Here is a 16,360-nt window from a genome sequence, read left to right on the forward strand (position 1 = left end):
CCATCAATCAATCTGCAACATTTAGCAACATTCTAAGCCCGCCCACTTTTTAACGGTCCAATCAAATGCAAAGGATTTGACTTTTCCCTCTTGTAACTGTACACCGCTCACTCAGGATTAAGTCATAGTACATACATTAATAATGTTCTAACTATAGCTTCACTGGGACTTTATTGCTTTGTGTTGACCTTTATTGCCTTAAAGGGGAAGGAGTCTGTGTACAGGTCTTGTGGAGTACTACTGCATTTGTGAAAAAGAAAGTTCTATAAGCCTTTAAGGGCTCCAAAGGGAGCTCCATGAACTTTGATAATTGCTTCAAGTCATATGACATACCCTTTTATATATCTTTTGGTGCGTTTCTACGACACCCTCACACGTACTTTAAATTTCTTTCATGTGATTTGTGTTTATGTGTGTGAAACAAATTAATGCAAAAATATAAGTTTATTTAATGTTTTTTCAGATCCCATGTTGGAGGCTTTGTAGAATAAAAAATAATGTTTTTTGGCTTTGCAGAATAAAGTTTATTTAATGTTTTGTCAGATCACGTATTCGAGGCTCTGCTGGACACGGCGGTGGATGTGGACTCTCTGGAGCTGAACTCCAGAAATGGATTAAGGAGGTGGTGATTCGATCTGGGATGAAGTTCAGATGCGCCAAACTGGGGAAGAGCAGGGAAGATCAGAGAAAGACCCAACAGAGGTAGGAAGTACGAAGACAGGAAGTGTCATTCAAGTCATATGATTTTACCAAACCAATCAGAACTCGTCTACAAACCGACCAATCAGAACTTGTATACAACCGGCCCAATCAGAACTCGTCTACAAACCGACCAATCAGAACTCGTCTACAACCGGCCCAATCAGAACATGAATACAAACCGACCAATCAGAACACTTATACACACCAACCAATCAGAACTCATCTACAAACCGACCAATCAGAACTTGTGTACAAACCGACCAATCAGAACTTGTATACAACCGGCCCAATCAGAACTCGTCTACAAACCGACCAATCAGAACTCGTCTACAAACGAACCAATCAGAACACGTATACACACTGACCAATCAGAACACGACTACACTTCTACCTGTCCGAACATGACTGCACGTCAACAAATCAAAACATGTGTACAAACCGATCCATCAGAACACGAGTGGCGCTGGCGGCGGCCATGGTGGCGCTGGCAAAGGTTTAAAAGCTTTGTGACCTGTATTGCATTAAAGGGGAAGGAGAAGGAATCTGGATACAGGTCTTGTGGAGTACTACTGCATATGTGAAAAAGAAGTTGTATAAGCCTTGAAACCCAGCGTCAGTTGAAGTTGAATACTACAAGTTTGAAAATGAAAAAAATCTGGAAGAAGTGTGTTTACCAGAACCTCTGTAGCACACTCTTCATCTCTGCTTGAGGATACATTAGCCGTTACTAGCATAACGCACCAAAATACCAGAGTGGACAAGTCGCATTGTGGTAAATGTAGGCGCCAAGTTTTGACAAGGAAGAATAAAAACAACAATATCTTAAGTAGCATTTCCTTTCCTTTTAGCCACTCTTTATGTTTCATCACCTCTCCGTTTCTTGCTAACATTCACAAACATTCAGAGATGCTAGACAATGACAAGGCCATATCGATTGTATGACACCTTTACTAAGCAGTGTGTTATTTATATTTATATTCATTCAATTTCATGAAAATGGATTGTGTCAGTAGTATGTCATTCTTTTATTACACAGACACACACAACACACACACACACACACACACACACACACACGTATATCGATCACAAGTAAAACACTCGGAGCAAAACTGAGTAAAAAAGACCATACATTTATGAGTTGTAGGAAATGACAGTTAACGATTACCTCAGCGTTGTTGATTTTAAATCAAATAAATTAAGGCATTCATATTTTTCCTCTCTGCTTGTTGTAGTACCCGGGGCCATCTTTTTTTCCACCAACTGCATTCCAATTTAACATATTCATTGCCTTAAGGACAAAATAATTTATTACAACAAACAACCTATTAATAAGAAATCAATATGAGACTCCCAGAAGTGTTTTGCGCAAAACTTTAATGAATTTTCAAAAACCTCTTAGATGAAACAAATTGAAAAGCGGAAGAAAATAAAATAATAAAGCTGGATGCCAGATACACTGAGGTATATGATATAAAAAAAACTCTGCAAAAATGATTTTTTATGTGTGTGCATACATTGTTAATGATGGAACTGTTCTGTGTGTGTGTGGGAGAAAAGAGGGTGCGCGAAAGAGGGAAAAAAAACAAACTGGCCCTTCTGGAGGGGCGAAGCCATTAAACAGCGTATTTATTGCTCCCCACATATCATTTTAATTTACATTTATGGGCTCGTTGATAACTGTTAAACATGTATTGACGTGTCGTGAGTTTGTGTTTCATATTGCCGGGCTCATTTTCTTTTCTTTGACCTCCAAGTTCCTTTTGGCTGCTCCATGTGCAGAATTAGAATCAATACTACTATATTACTCACGTCTTTTCCTGCTCCTTTATCTTTTAGAATTTATATTTGAGGTACTTAAATAATAATAGAGGGTGATTATACACAAACATAAAGACAGCTGATATTATAAAGGACAAAATATCTATGTTTTGAAATTGTCAAATGCCACCTGGTCTTTTTGTTGTTGCAGCCATCACATCTTCCATTATACCATTGTGCAACATATTGTATTTCAACGTGTTTCAACCTCCTTCACTTTTTCTTCTCCCATGCATCATACCATCTCTACAGTATTGAGAATTCTTTAGTCATTTGTATTTTCTTCCAGAGCAGTTGGTCTTCAATGCTCAACAGTGGCAATTTTTTATTTATTTTTATAGTCAAACTATTAACTTGAAAAACATACAAGCAAACACTCACAGGTGCGACACACACACAGAAAATAGCAGACTGTGAATCAGATGCTACAGCCTTTGTAAAATCTCTTTGTATGTGCTGCAGGGCATCGGGCTCCATGCAGCCGTGTGTGTGTGTGTGTGTGTGTGTGTGTGAGTGTTTGTGTGTGTGCGTGTGTCATGTGTGTCTGTCTTAGTGGAAACTGAATTCTCTCTCTCTCTCTTTATGCCCTCTCTCTCTCTCTCTCTCTCTCTCTCTCTCTCTTCTCTCTCTCTCTCTCTCTCTCTCTCTCTCTCTCTCTCTCTCTCTCTCTCTCTCTCTCTCTCTCTCTCTCTCTCTCTCTCTCTCTCTCTCTCTCTCTCTCTCTCTCTCTCTCTCTCTGGAAGACCATACAGAGCCTTGGTACAGAAGGACACAATGAGGCAGCTCCGCTTGACTGGCCAGGCATAGCCGGAACAGGAAGAGAGATTACCTCCCAGAGGGTCTCTGTCGGTGTGCTAGTGTTTGTGAACACATGTGTGTGTGTGAGTGTGTACACTTTTTTTTTCCAATTAGGAACACATTCACCTCTTTGCCACCAGGGTCATTGGTGCATTATCACATCCCTATCCCTGCATAGTCTCTTACAAGTTTGAATACATTACAATACAGGATGCTGTTAAAGTATTTAAAATACTAATACTGTACAAACAGTGTGAGAGAATATGCTACAGAGGGGTACCTGTCATGTATTGGGGTATATCACATATTGGTGTATCGTTACATATAGTCAGTGTAAGTTATTTTACATATGTACTGAAAACATTATTTAGCACACAGGGAGCTTTAGTTATACTTTCCCAGGGGATGATGAGATAGGAACACTTATAGGGTACATAAACTGAATATAGACCAAGAAACCAAGGAGTCCCATCTCTTATAATAGTTATATGTACTATAATATATGAGCTAGCACATATCCTCAGAGCCAACTCTGTAATTCCATGTGGACCTCAAACTTATTTTAACAAGTGGAAAAATCTCAACAGAACTGTACAATATGTACAAATGTTTCAATCATACACAGCTTCACCTCCGTTTATTTCTACACTTTTCAAACCATTTTCCATGCCTGCCGGTTCTAATACTCTGTTTCATTCCAGACCCTTCCATACCCACAATGTCCAGCAGTTTTCTTTCAAGCTTTTTAAATCGTTATTATTAGTACCTGCCTGCACCTGCACTGCCTTTCTGCTTAATTAGCTACTCGCTATACATATATATTTCCTTTCTTAAAGAATGGTCCAGTGCACCAAAGGATCCAAAGGATATAAGAAAGGAAGTGCTAAAGGATATAAGAAAGGAAGCATTGAAGCACATTTCCTTTGCATTTAGAGAATTCGACCAGCTCTGCCACTTAGATACTTGCGGGTCATTTCACTCGGTTAGGGACCTCCCTAAGCAAAAAAAGAAGATTCGACGTCAGCCATACAGTAGTTTCACTTATTTGCCAGATTGTTCTGGTTTTTGCTTGCCCCCTTATTGAATGTGTTTGCCTTCACTGCCTGCCTACCTGTCGCTGACCTTGTTTTTGAACAAACGGCAAGTAAATGGCCTTTTTTTTACTTTTCCCGTTCCTAACAACATTTACTAAATTTGTAAGTTCAATTGTTCAATAGTTCAATAATTCAACACATGGACTATTCAATCCTAATCCTCGAATCAAGTAAAGACAAGCACACACAGAGTGTAAGAGCTGAGCTTTCTTAGGGGATAATAGCTACTCTTCAGGTTACTGTCTTTTCCATGAAAAACCCCCAAGGGCTCGATAACATGCATCCAGTTTTCTACTAACTAGATTTTCAGGATCCTGAATGTACATCTATGAGCAGCATGTAGACAAAGAGACGGATAGACAGAGAGAGAAGCAGACAGACGGGACATGTATCCGGAGGGGAGAGTGGTATTCTGTGAGGATTGATAGACTCCATATTGTGAGCTAATGATCTCCCTAGGGCGCTGGGGAGAAACGATGAAACCAGCCTGCATGACACTGTCACACTCCCTATGTCACGCTGCCACCTTCATCTCTCCCTCTCTCTCCCTCCCTCTCTGTCTTCCTCTCAACCTCTCTTTGTCTCTTCCTCGGGGAAATGCATCGATTCACCTTTGTTTGTACTGTCACACACACATATTCAACTGTCACAGCGAGGAACAGAGTTCACTGAACTGATGGAGCTGATTTAGAGTAAGAGGCATACGCTGTCCTCATTTCCCAAAAATGAAACTCCGAGACATCCATTCCCATTTAGTTCAATCGGACGAAAAATGCCAAAAATGTCTGCAGGAGGTGCTTAAAAGTTACATGAGAGATGGTTGAGAGTAGGTGGGAGATAGCATCATTTTGCAGGCATAGGAGGGAAGAGAGCTTTTTAAACCAATTGTCAGCATTCGTACAATCGCGGGCACAATGAATGCATTCACCGGTTGTGTTGATGGAAAAGGACAATCATGTCTTGCGATCTGATTTTCATTGCCGTGCCGTGTCAGCACTTCGAGACAAGAGGAGCTGGGAGAGGAGGTGAAGGCACAAAAGTGTACAGATTTGATGTTGACTGAACTTTAGTAGAACTTTGTAACGTTACCACTGAGGCATTGTATCTGCCAGTATCTCCTGAAACAATATTATCCAACCAAAAAGTGTGTTTGTGTGTATAGAGGGATTATGAGATGGGCCCCTGGATACAGACATGTAGAGGGCCCCCCACCCACTCCTACATAAGAGCAAGACACCCAGACTGCAAGTGACGCAGAATGATGTTGTTTTAGCGTCTCTTTGTAGTTGTCTTGTGTCTCTTTGCAAAGTAATTTTGCATCTCTTTGAAGTTGTGTCTTTTTGAAGTCCTTTTCTAGTTGAAAAGTGTCTGTGGTGGTTTTGCATGTCCTTGTGGTTGTTTTGTGTCTTTCTGAAGTCATTTGTAGTATATCTTTGGCGTCACTTGCCAAAAATTCCATAGTAACTGTTCAGCAAATTAACAAAAACTAGGCTTCTGCACCTCCTCTCGGCCGTGGCGGGAAACTTTGGCCAATCACAGGTCATTACGGATGAAGAGGGTTCCAATCGGCTGTTCTACAAATGCAGATTGCGAGTGCAAGTCCCTCCGGTCGAAAGCCTGATTCAATGGCTGAAAGTCTTGCACTATTCCAGCGTCGGCAACAACTGCAATGCAACCCAAAAAAGGAAGATCAAAAAGAGATTCTGAAAATATTGGCGACAGCGAAGCATTTCAGAGATGGAGAGAAACTTTGAATAGTAACTACTAATAGTAAGAGTTAGAAGCAACTGGCTAAGTTAACGGCTGAGCTGCCAGTGTTCTGTTTTTGTGTCTCTTTGTAGCCGTATTGCGTCTTTTTGTTGTCATTTTGAGTCTTTGTCGTCGTTAGCTTGACAATGTCGAGAGTCACTTTAAACAGAGGGTCCAGCCCGTTGGACCTCCTGGTAGACCTGTTCAGAAATCCCTCCATAGCTGTTCCTGTGGTTGTATTGAAGACAAAAAGCTTGAAATACAAATATTTATTTCAGGTGTCGTCACATCATCTTTCAAATTTACGTATGACTTGTGTTTCTGCCCTCCTCTAGTGCTGAAAACAAATAATCTCCTTTTGATGCTGACACCTTGCCATTTTCGGTTCATTTCCACTTTTCCCATGAGATGAAGTCTTTGTAGTCTAGTATTACAGTTTTCTCAGCATCACCTCTCTTCACCTCCCCTCAGTTCTCAATCAGATGTACACAGCGAGGTCTTTGTTTTGATTGCTTTGCCGCCTTCATGTTGTTGACTTGTTTTATATAGAGATAAACACTGAGGGGAGAGATACAGAGTAGGTGAGTCGCAGCTGGTGAATGGACTGAGATGGGGTTAGATGTAGGCTGAACTATGTGTTGGTTCGCTCTGAAATTGCTAAGACTCATCTGTCTAAATTCTACAGCTATTTCACCTTATCTGTGTGAATAAGATTGGCAAAGAAAGTGCAGCATTTCAAGATACGCATGCACCTGGGCTTCTTCTTGAGAGTGTACACACTGTATGTACTTCTGACTCACCGTGACATTTTCTGTTCGTGGTTCGATATATATTTGTGAGTCATTCATTTTGTTTTTTACCTGCATCATCAAAGAGAAGCAAGTAAAAAAAAGTGCTATTACACATGCCCATTACAAATCTCAGAGGACAAATAACATTGATTGAAGGCCCAGGGGACTGCGAATCACTTACTGAGGCAGATTCATCCCAGCAGCTACATTTTGACACATGCAGACGCCAGCATGTTGTCCTGTTTGTGCCAAGAAAATAATAGTATTTCTTAGTATCTGTAAAACATATTTTGTTTCACTTGAATGTTGGCTTATTTTGAACTCCACAGACAAATAAAGGTGTAGCCTTGCTGTTTCAACTATTACATTTAAGCTGTAAATGTTATTGAACGGACAATAAGACTTTTATAGGATTTTTACTGTCCAATCACACCACCATCAGAGTACAGCCTGTCTGTTGGGATTTGACAGGGTTATTTTGCTCAGCTTTCGAACACGACTTCACAGATTGTACTCAAGCTTGTAATAAAACTACAGCCATTAAATCTCCCACCTACTCATGCTTTCATCTTCCGACTGATGGAGCCTCTAAGATCTTCAAATAAAAAAGCAATGATGCTATTACAGTTTTTTGCATTTTGATATGATAGAATACCTAGAACTTCCTGGATCTAGTGCTCTCCTTGGAAAGAGGAATACAGGGAAATAATCAATACATAAAGTATATCCTACATGGGACATATCTTGTGTATTAATGCCTTGTCATTTCAATTAACTGTGTCAGACCAAATGTAGCTTTGTGCAATGATGGATGCCACAGAGAAAAATTGACGGACAGTTAGTATTAACAGGATTTGTTGCGGAGAATAATAAAAGAATAAACTGTACTTGTGAATGTGCAGTGTGATGACACTGCATGTTCAGTGTATGGTGTGGGGTTAGAGATTGTTGGTTCCACAATCAAAAATAAACTGACTTATAGACTTAGATATGACAGGTATGAGAAGATCGGGAATTCAATTGAGGATTATTTTGCTCGCATGTCTAGTTTATGACCGTTTTATCCCAAAGATAATTATTTCTTTTGAAAAAAATAAAAGAATAATAATATTGATAATAATAATAATAATAATAATAATAATAATAATAATAATAATAATAATAATAATAATAATAATATAAGTTGTATAGCAGAAATACTGTATGCTTTTTTTATTTTTCGATTTTGCTTACCATCTTGCAACCTTTTTTTGGGGCCCTCCATGTTGGGAGCCTCTACTCTTACATCTCTACTAACCCAAAATATGGCAATAAAAGTAAATAATTACTTAAAAAGGTCCAACCTGTGCTTTTTTGAACATACGTAAATCACGTTAAATTTACATTTTTAATGGAAGAAATTGACAAGCCGAAAAAAAACACCTTCAAATCTGATGTTCTGCAACATCTTCCACGCTGAACCGTCACGATCAAGTTCTCCTTAACTCAGCTGGGTCTGTATTTTCAACATGTGTCCAATGCAGATCTTTATATATTATAAATATATTCTTTACACATTAGGTTCTGCATTAGGACTAGGTGCTTTCTAAAATCCACAAAATAGTATCAATACAACTGGGAACATGACAAAGAGGCATATGATTGTAGGTTGCATGATAGCATGTACGTATATTGGATTTCAGTCCACACTGTTTACATGCATCATCACCTCTGAACCTCTCTCTCTCTCCCCCTCTATTTCTTTCTCTCTTTCTTTCACACTCACACACATACAGTACATACCCATTCATACTGCTGAAACAATTACAGGTAGTTTCCATCTGTGTTAAGAGAGCTAGTGGGGTGTGCTTGTTCTATAATTACAACTCTCATTGTGTGCATCCCACTGCAGTGCCCTAAACACCATATCTGCCTCAGCCACTTTGTTCAATGGATGTCAGATCACACCGTGCAGTCTATGTTGAGAGAGACCATTATATTTAAAACTCTGCAGGATCTTCAGAAACAACAGGGACACTCAATTCCTTTGTTCTTACTTCCTCTCGTCCTCCGTTTTTGATACTAGCCTTCTTGTGATTTTGTCTTTAGTGCTTGGCGACACCTGCTCCTTTTCTTTTCTCTTTATTTCTTTTTCTTCCCTCGCCTTGTCTTTTTATATCTCCCCTCACCAATCTTTATGCCTCACATGCTTTCACACTCCATTTTCCTCGCTGGCTCTGGGTATCCCCACTGTGGAGAACTCTGCCTGTTTCATCTGGGTGTGGAAACAGTGTGCTAATATCGCCTGCTTATACCCATTGGGTGGGATAATGGCAGCAATCACTCACTGATGCAGCACAAAAAGTGACATTTCGCTCTCGTTGTGCTGACAAACAGCATATACCTCCCACTGCTCCGCCACTCTCTCTTTTGTTTCTAACTCCCCTTTTCTCTCTGAACCTTTCTCTCCATTTGTCTGTCTCTTTTAGTCATTTGCCTCTCCGCCTCCAAGTCTCCATACTATTCTGTGCTCATGCACAGTTCAGTCTTTCAAGCTGGTATTGTTCAACAAGGCAAAGGTCATAACCTCTGCAGGATGTTTGCAGAATGGAAATAGCGCTTGATTCTAAAAGCTTTACTACTGATCATTTTACTTGTGCATAAATTATTCAGTCAAGTCCTAAACAGAGGGACACATTAAGAGTCATGGCTACTATTTCAACTCAATCATCCTACAGGGGGTTCTTATTGCAGCACACTGATGGCATTATTGGCAGGACAAATGACAGCTATATGGTAAATATACGTGCCTTTAAATCCAGCAATCAATTTCGTTCCTCTGTGTACATTCCTAGAAACTAATAATAATAACTGATTTACCTATTTTATTTGAGTGAAATACCATTTTTCATTTGAAATTTAAAGTCACCTTTGCCTTAGCCTTTGGGTCAGTTCTTGGTCACTTTGGGGCAGCGGAAACAAGCTGTAAAAACAACACTGACATCACCTTATAACGTCGATATGATGCATTTATTTACTCATTGACACATCCCACAGATCCAGTAGTCATTAGCATTTGTGTAAAAATCCTGACATTCATAGAGAATAGGGAACGGCTCAATTATTACATTATTTCCAAACGTTGGTACAAAGTAACAGAGAGGGATAATGGAGAGAAAGGATAAAAGGTGAAATAAACCCAGCACGGCAGACTATAAATAAACAGCTTTTGACCTCCAACTTGTGATTCGACTGAGTTTTTCTAAAGAGCTAATTAATTGAAGGACCGATGTAAACACTTGACATGAAGGACAACACAAGCAGCAATAAACGGCAGACGGCAGCCACTTTTAGCGAGGAAGGCCTCAAGTGCGAGGCATTGCTAAAAGGCGCGAGTCTGCAACAAGATTTCTTTCTCTCAATTAGAGTTCCGAATGTTCTTGGCACGTCTGTTCGTCTCGCACAGGAATGAACTTCAGAGGCTTATTTGTGTAATTGCTTTGACTGGTGTTGGAGCCCAGAGGTGAGCCCTGCAAAACACCAGCATGACCCGTCTGTTCACTCGCCGAAACTCAGAGGCCAGAAAGCAAACTGTTCTTTGCTTTTGTAAGTGTGTGTTTATACTGCACAACAAGATACTCAAATGCCTTGTTTCCATTGTACATTTCACTAGGAACATCTCCTTTGCATTCTCAAGAACCTGAAGACGTTGATCAATTTGAAACACACTGCCACAACACACACATTATACCCTTTATAATATATAATGCAGAAGCTCACCTCCATTCCTTTGTTGTTAATATGATGGTTAGGCAGGGTTAGCAGGGTGTGCTATTGTGGTTGAGAAGCCATTAGAAGACAAGAAGAAAAGGTTTAATTCCCACAGCAGTTCAATAATAGCCATCCCACTCTGTTGCAGCACTCTGAACCCCTTAACGCTTTACACATTGTGATTGGTGTAAATTAGCTCATCAGACAAATGTGTAAAACGTAACTGGAATTAAAATCTTCTCCTCTACCAGCATGTATACTATAGAACATGTGTTTCTTGGCGAAAGAGGAAAGCATAAGGAAGCTTAGGTACAGTGTAGAGATTTTTCCTTTATTTGTCACGGTGCACTGTTTCATCATGCATGCAAGTTATAGCTGCTAAAACAACCTGTGTGGCAAGAGCTACAATGAAAGCGCATACTTTGCACTGTTGTTTTCTCTAAAAAGGTGACACAAACACAAATAGATATTCACTTTGATTTTCTCACAGGGAGCTCAAGTCTATCTCAGAATGTCATTTTCTAAAGTGGCAGCATGCACTTTACGGTAAAGTTTAGTCTTTTCCCATTAACCGAACCGATCGTGGAGCCGATTCATCTGCCCTTTCAAATCGCTGTCTCCAGGGTAACTGAAGCAGTAACTCTTGCACCTGTAAAGTACTGAACACAGAGAGCAGATGATTCACCTGAAGCCAGACTGCAATCACCTCTATTCATAGATTAATTGCCTCCTGTAGCTCCAGACCTGCAGAATTTCAGTGGGTGTTGTGCAGTGTAGGTGGGCAGTCTCGCTAAACCGCATTGTCCTCCATGAGCAATCAGCTGAACATGATTGCTAATTATGATGTGGGGGGGAGGTGATATTTTGCTCTTTTCATGCACACCTGCACAGTGCACACATACAGACGCGACACCGCATTCAATACAGTTCTTCTCTGTGGTGCAGACAGGAGTTCAATATATGTTGGATGAGCAGAAGACAGCTGCTAGGCTCTCCAGAGGTTGCAAGTGGGGTTACTGAGGGTCAGTAATCTTCAGCCCCACAATCCCAGAGATGGTGGCTGTTGTGTGGCTACAGCAAGACAGCACCACCCAGCTGCAGGGTCAGGACACCAGAGACTACGGGTGCTCTCTCTTCGAATGTGACAAATACGAAGTGACATGTCAGTGCATGCTCGAGAACATCGCCCTCTTTCACTCATACGGGTGCACTATTTCCCCCCTCCCCCTGTTTCTTTCTGTGGCACACAAACATCTCAACACACATCCAGGAACCGACACGTAAATATATATATATTTAAAAAACAGTATCTTTCTCTATTGCTCTCTCACCAAACCAGACACAGAAACACAAAGGTACTCAAACAGAGAAACTCAGTGACTCACACTTGCATGAACACATGCACGCACACGCACGCACACACACACACACACACACACACACACACACACACACACACACACACACACACACACACACACACACACACTGCCCTACACTATGTAAAAGTAACAGCATGTTTTTATTCTCCCTGGTCTCAGCTTCTCTTCTCCTCCGTGGTGACTTCCACTCATTCCACGTCATCCCACCTCTCAGACACCTTTCCTACCTCCCAACAGTTAAGTGCATTTGCAGACTGTTTCAGATAGGCTGTCATATATATTTCAAAGGCATTTCAAAGCACATTCAGAGGATATACAGGGAGTGCATTTGCCTTGTAGCTTTTTGGAGTCATTTTTCGTTCTTGAATAAGACATTTTTTAAATGCAATGCTCTCATGCTCACTCCAGCATTTAGGTGAACTCATAATTTTTACAGTGGGTCAATCAAATATTTGACGTGTCTTTTATAGACTCTAAGTTTTGCATTAGAAAAAAACTAACTATTATTCATTTACTACAACATTTCAAAATGACACATTTTAAAATGATACACACAACTTGTAAGGGTTATCCTCCATACACTGTACGTATGATTACAAACTATATTTCTTATTGTAATTAACTGCTAAATATATTTGTGTACAAAGCATTTGTAATCCTTATATCTGTTTGTTTACTGTTTAACCTATTTACTGTAATATTTAAGATACATTTCAGTATTAAATATCAATAATCCATAATATTTAGTAGATGGGGAGTTATTTTTTATGTGTAGTTACCATTGTTTATTATTAATTATAAATTATGAAAAACCTTCTTTGGAAATACTCATCCAACATACAGTATACACATAGAGATAAACAGATATAGAGAACACGTTATGAATAATGATGCAGAGATGAAACACAAACATAAAAAGGGTGATTATGGAGGAGAAGCACACACACACACACACACACACACACACACACACACACACACACACACACACACACACACGGCAATCGCGACAAATGGTAAATCACCCCAATTTGTATTTCGTCCTTTGATGCTGTTATGGAAACTGTTGTAATTTCACTTGCACGTCTGCTCGTCCTCATAACCCCCCACCCAGGGTCTAAGAATGCTGGGAAGTGTTAATAATATTTAAAGTTAAACACCATCTGTTCCCAGGGCCTAACGCGAATACCAATACGGCCGGCAAACGTTGCAATTAACGGAGCCAAGATGTCAGGAACACCGGAGAGGCAGACTTTGGGCCTCCTGCTCCAGGAAAAGAGAGGCAGATGTGATGTGAGTAGAAATGACTCTTCTGTACCCGGGGAAGAACAACTCCTCTTGTCCCCCCCCCCCCCCCTCTCCCTACCTCCATCTGCCCATATGTGCTAGGATCCCCAGTATCATCTTTACTTAGGGGAATCTGCTTTGAAATATATCGGCTTTATAAATGCCTGTCTCTCTCTATTTTAATGTTTTATATACAGAGCAGGGAAGCATCAGTCAGGTATTTGAGAGGCATGCTGTTTTTTTCTGAAATGAAAGCAAATTGCATTTACGCTGCCATACACACTTTGTCACCGCAGGGATGTTCTTTTTGTGTTTATCTGTGAAGAGGAAGGGAACGCATTTGAATAGTTTGATCAAAAAAACAAACCTATATACGTTAGACAGAGAGATTCAGAGATTCAGACGCTTTAAATGACTGACTAAGACTAATGTGGATGAAATTGAAAATGTAATTTATGGGTGTTTTCGAACATGTTTTGCACACATTTTTAGATCCTTATCTATAAGTTTAAGTCAACTTTGGTATCTCTTGTTCTCCATCTTCTTATTTTAGTTTAATGGCAGTTGGGTAAACACTCAATTGTGCATTAAAGTCACGATCTGGTAAAGTAAACTCAGCCATGTAGCCCCAGAGTCTCTCTGGGATTATTTTGTGTTACAGCCTGTCTAATAATAAAGGGGATGGCATATATTTCTGCTTGGCACCAAGTTGTATCTGTGATTCTCACACCTATATTAGTTTATTTATTGATGTTCATAATCATGTTTAACACGTGAGTAGAGTGCAGATCTTCGCTAGGTGTGTCTCCCTCTCCCCTTTCAAACAAAGAGCAGTTGAATATCACTCAATTTTCCCTCCAGGCTCCATTTACAATCAAGATTGCAGCAAGATAACAAAAAAAAAAAGAGATTTATTCGCAAAATATCGCAACCATGAGAGATCGTTGAACTTACTGTAATTAATGAGCACAAACAATATTAGACTGATGTGTCCAGTAGTATGCAAGATTAGCTGTGGACAGACAGATAGATAGACATTGTCTCACAATATTTTCCCCATACCTTCTATTCCTATGGTGGAATGGTGTTTTTGACAACCAAAACTGAGCTTTTCAAGACTCACCAAAGCAGATACACATTTTAAAATACCATTTTCCCGTCACTTTCAAGTTTCTCTCTCTCTCTCTCTCTCTCTCTCTCTCTCTCTCTCTCTCTCTCTCTCTCTCTCTCTCTCTCTCCACTATCCCTAACACCATGTTCACAGTGGACTCATGTGCAGGAGTAGCCAGCTTTTGTGCGCCCCTGTGGGATCACTGGTGTCACTGTTCTCACATTCAGGTTCATGTGACATTGACCTGTGGGTGACAGGAGACCTCAATTCTCTGGAGGGATAGGTGTTGCAAAAGCTGCAGAAAGCATCACCACTGAGGTCATACTGTGAGGCAAGCAGCCTTCGATAGATTTACTTTGATGATTCAGGCTGAAAAATCCTGACAGCCAACTGTAATACAATGGCCTGTAATCTATTTAAGATTAAAGTCTGTCAGTCTTTGACAGTTTCAAAGAGATATACCTATGAACATAGAGAGGGCAAATAAAAGTGTCTGTAATGAGCATAATCACGTAAACAATCATCCATATGTTTATCATCCAGACCTGTGTCTGATTATTACTGCTATGGTCCAGTGGGCATGTTAGTGTGTATGCTCTGAGGAAGAGGCAAGCTATGCCTTCCAATATCAGCTGGCCTCAAAGCTGCCTCTATAATGCATGAAGATCAATACGCTGTGGCTTTGTGAGTGAGGCCTTGCAACTCTGTGCCCATATCAAGTATTCCTGCCAAATGCCCTGCCGTTTGAAGAGATCTATGCCTTTGGATTTATCAGGGCTCAGGGGAAAGCAGACTAAAGCCTGGATGCCCAAACTGCTATTGTTTGAAAGGGGGGGGGGGGGGGGGGGGGGGGGGGGAACAAAGCTACCATTGCCGTGGGGTATTTCTGACAGTTGCAATTTAATAACAAGATTTGATGACACAAAAGCATTTTACAGAGATCAGTAGTAAAGGGCATCTCACCAAAAATCCATCTCAGTTCTATGTTCTCCAAGCTTTAGCTTCAACGGAATCCCCTTTGAATGTTTTATATGCTGTACTCATTGTATTACACGCTTGTTTGACAATGTTTTGTGTTCTACTTCTCATGTCCAACACATTTTGTTATTTTCATCAGGTGTTAGCCCAGTAGATTTGCATCTGCAGCCATTGTTGAAAAAACAAAGAATCCAGTGAAATCAGCTTCTCTCACACTCTCCTATAGCAGCACACCCCTTACCCTGGTGCAGTGACAGTTTTGTATTGCATGAAGGTACTTAAAGGTGCCGTGTGAATTTCTCATTTTGAAGAAACACGGAATTATTTACGTTTAAACTTTCTCACTAAAACGCATTTTGTGTATCCCTATCACCAGACAAACACACATTTAATGCATAAAAAGATGTTTGTTGTAAAAAAAAAATTAGAAACCGTGCTCATTGTGTTCGTCCCTTCTTATGCTACCTTTAAAAATTTTTAATAAAGAAGAAGAAGAAAACGCATTACCTCTTCAAAAACAAATTCTACACGTGGTCATAAACTCCATAGGGTACCAATTTGATTTGTCCGCAGACAGAGACACATCAAATTGAGAGCTTGTGGTCATATAATAACCAGTGTCACTGTGCTGCCAAATAATCTGTGTCCAGCAGGCAAACTTTACATAAAAGGAGACAATAGTATGAGGCAAAACCATGATTTCTGATGCTAAAGTTGAACTGTAATCGTCCTACACTACTTGTATTGATATTTCCCTCATTGGACCTTTATAGTCAAGCAATGCCTACTCACAACCACTCATCAAAGATTGAATATGTATAGGAGTTATGATCAGTTCAACCAAAAAGTGATGTTCCCTTGTCAGACTGTTTTTAATTATAGCAGTTTTGAGAAGGC

General features: G+C 40.1%; 1 protein-coding gene across 1 annotated transcript in view; it reads left to right on the top strand.

Annotated features, from left to right (window-relative positions):
• Positions 1-551: 551 nt before the first annotated feature.
• Positions 552-16,360, top strand: part of pacrg (PARK2 co-regulated) — a 145,969-nt gene continuing 130,160 nt past the window's right edge. Inside the window, exons 1-2 of the mRNA XM_029460893.1 lie at positions 552-702; positions 13,261-13,380. Coding sequence (XP_029316753.1) covers positions 652-702; positions 13,261-13,380 — 171 coding nt within the window. The 5' untranslated portion in view covers positions 552-651. The remainder of the gene's footprint in view (positions 703-13,260; positions 13,381-16,360) is intronic.

The sequence above is a fragment of the Cottoperca gobio genome, chromosome 22 (genome assembly GCF_900634415.1).
Source record: "Cottoperca gobio chromosome 22, fCotGob3.1, whole genome shotgun sequence".
Taxonomy (NCBI): domain Eukaryota; kingdom Metazoa; phylum Chordata; class Actinopteri; order Perciformes; family Bovichtidae; genus Cottoperca; species Cottoperca gobio.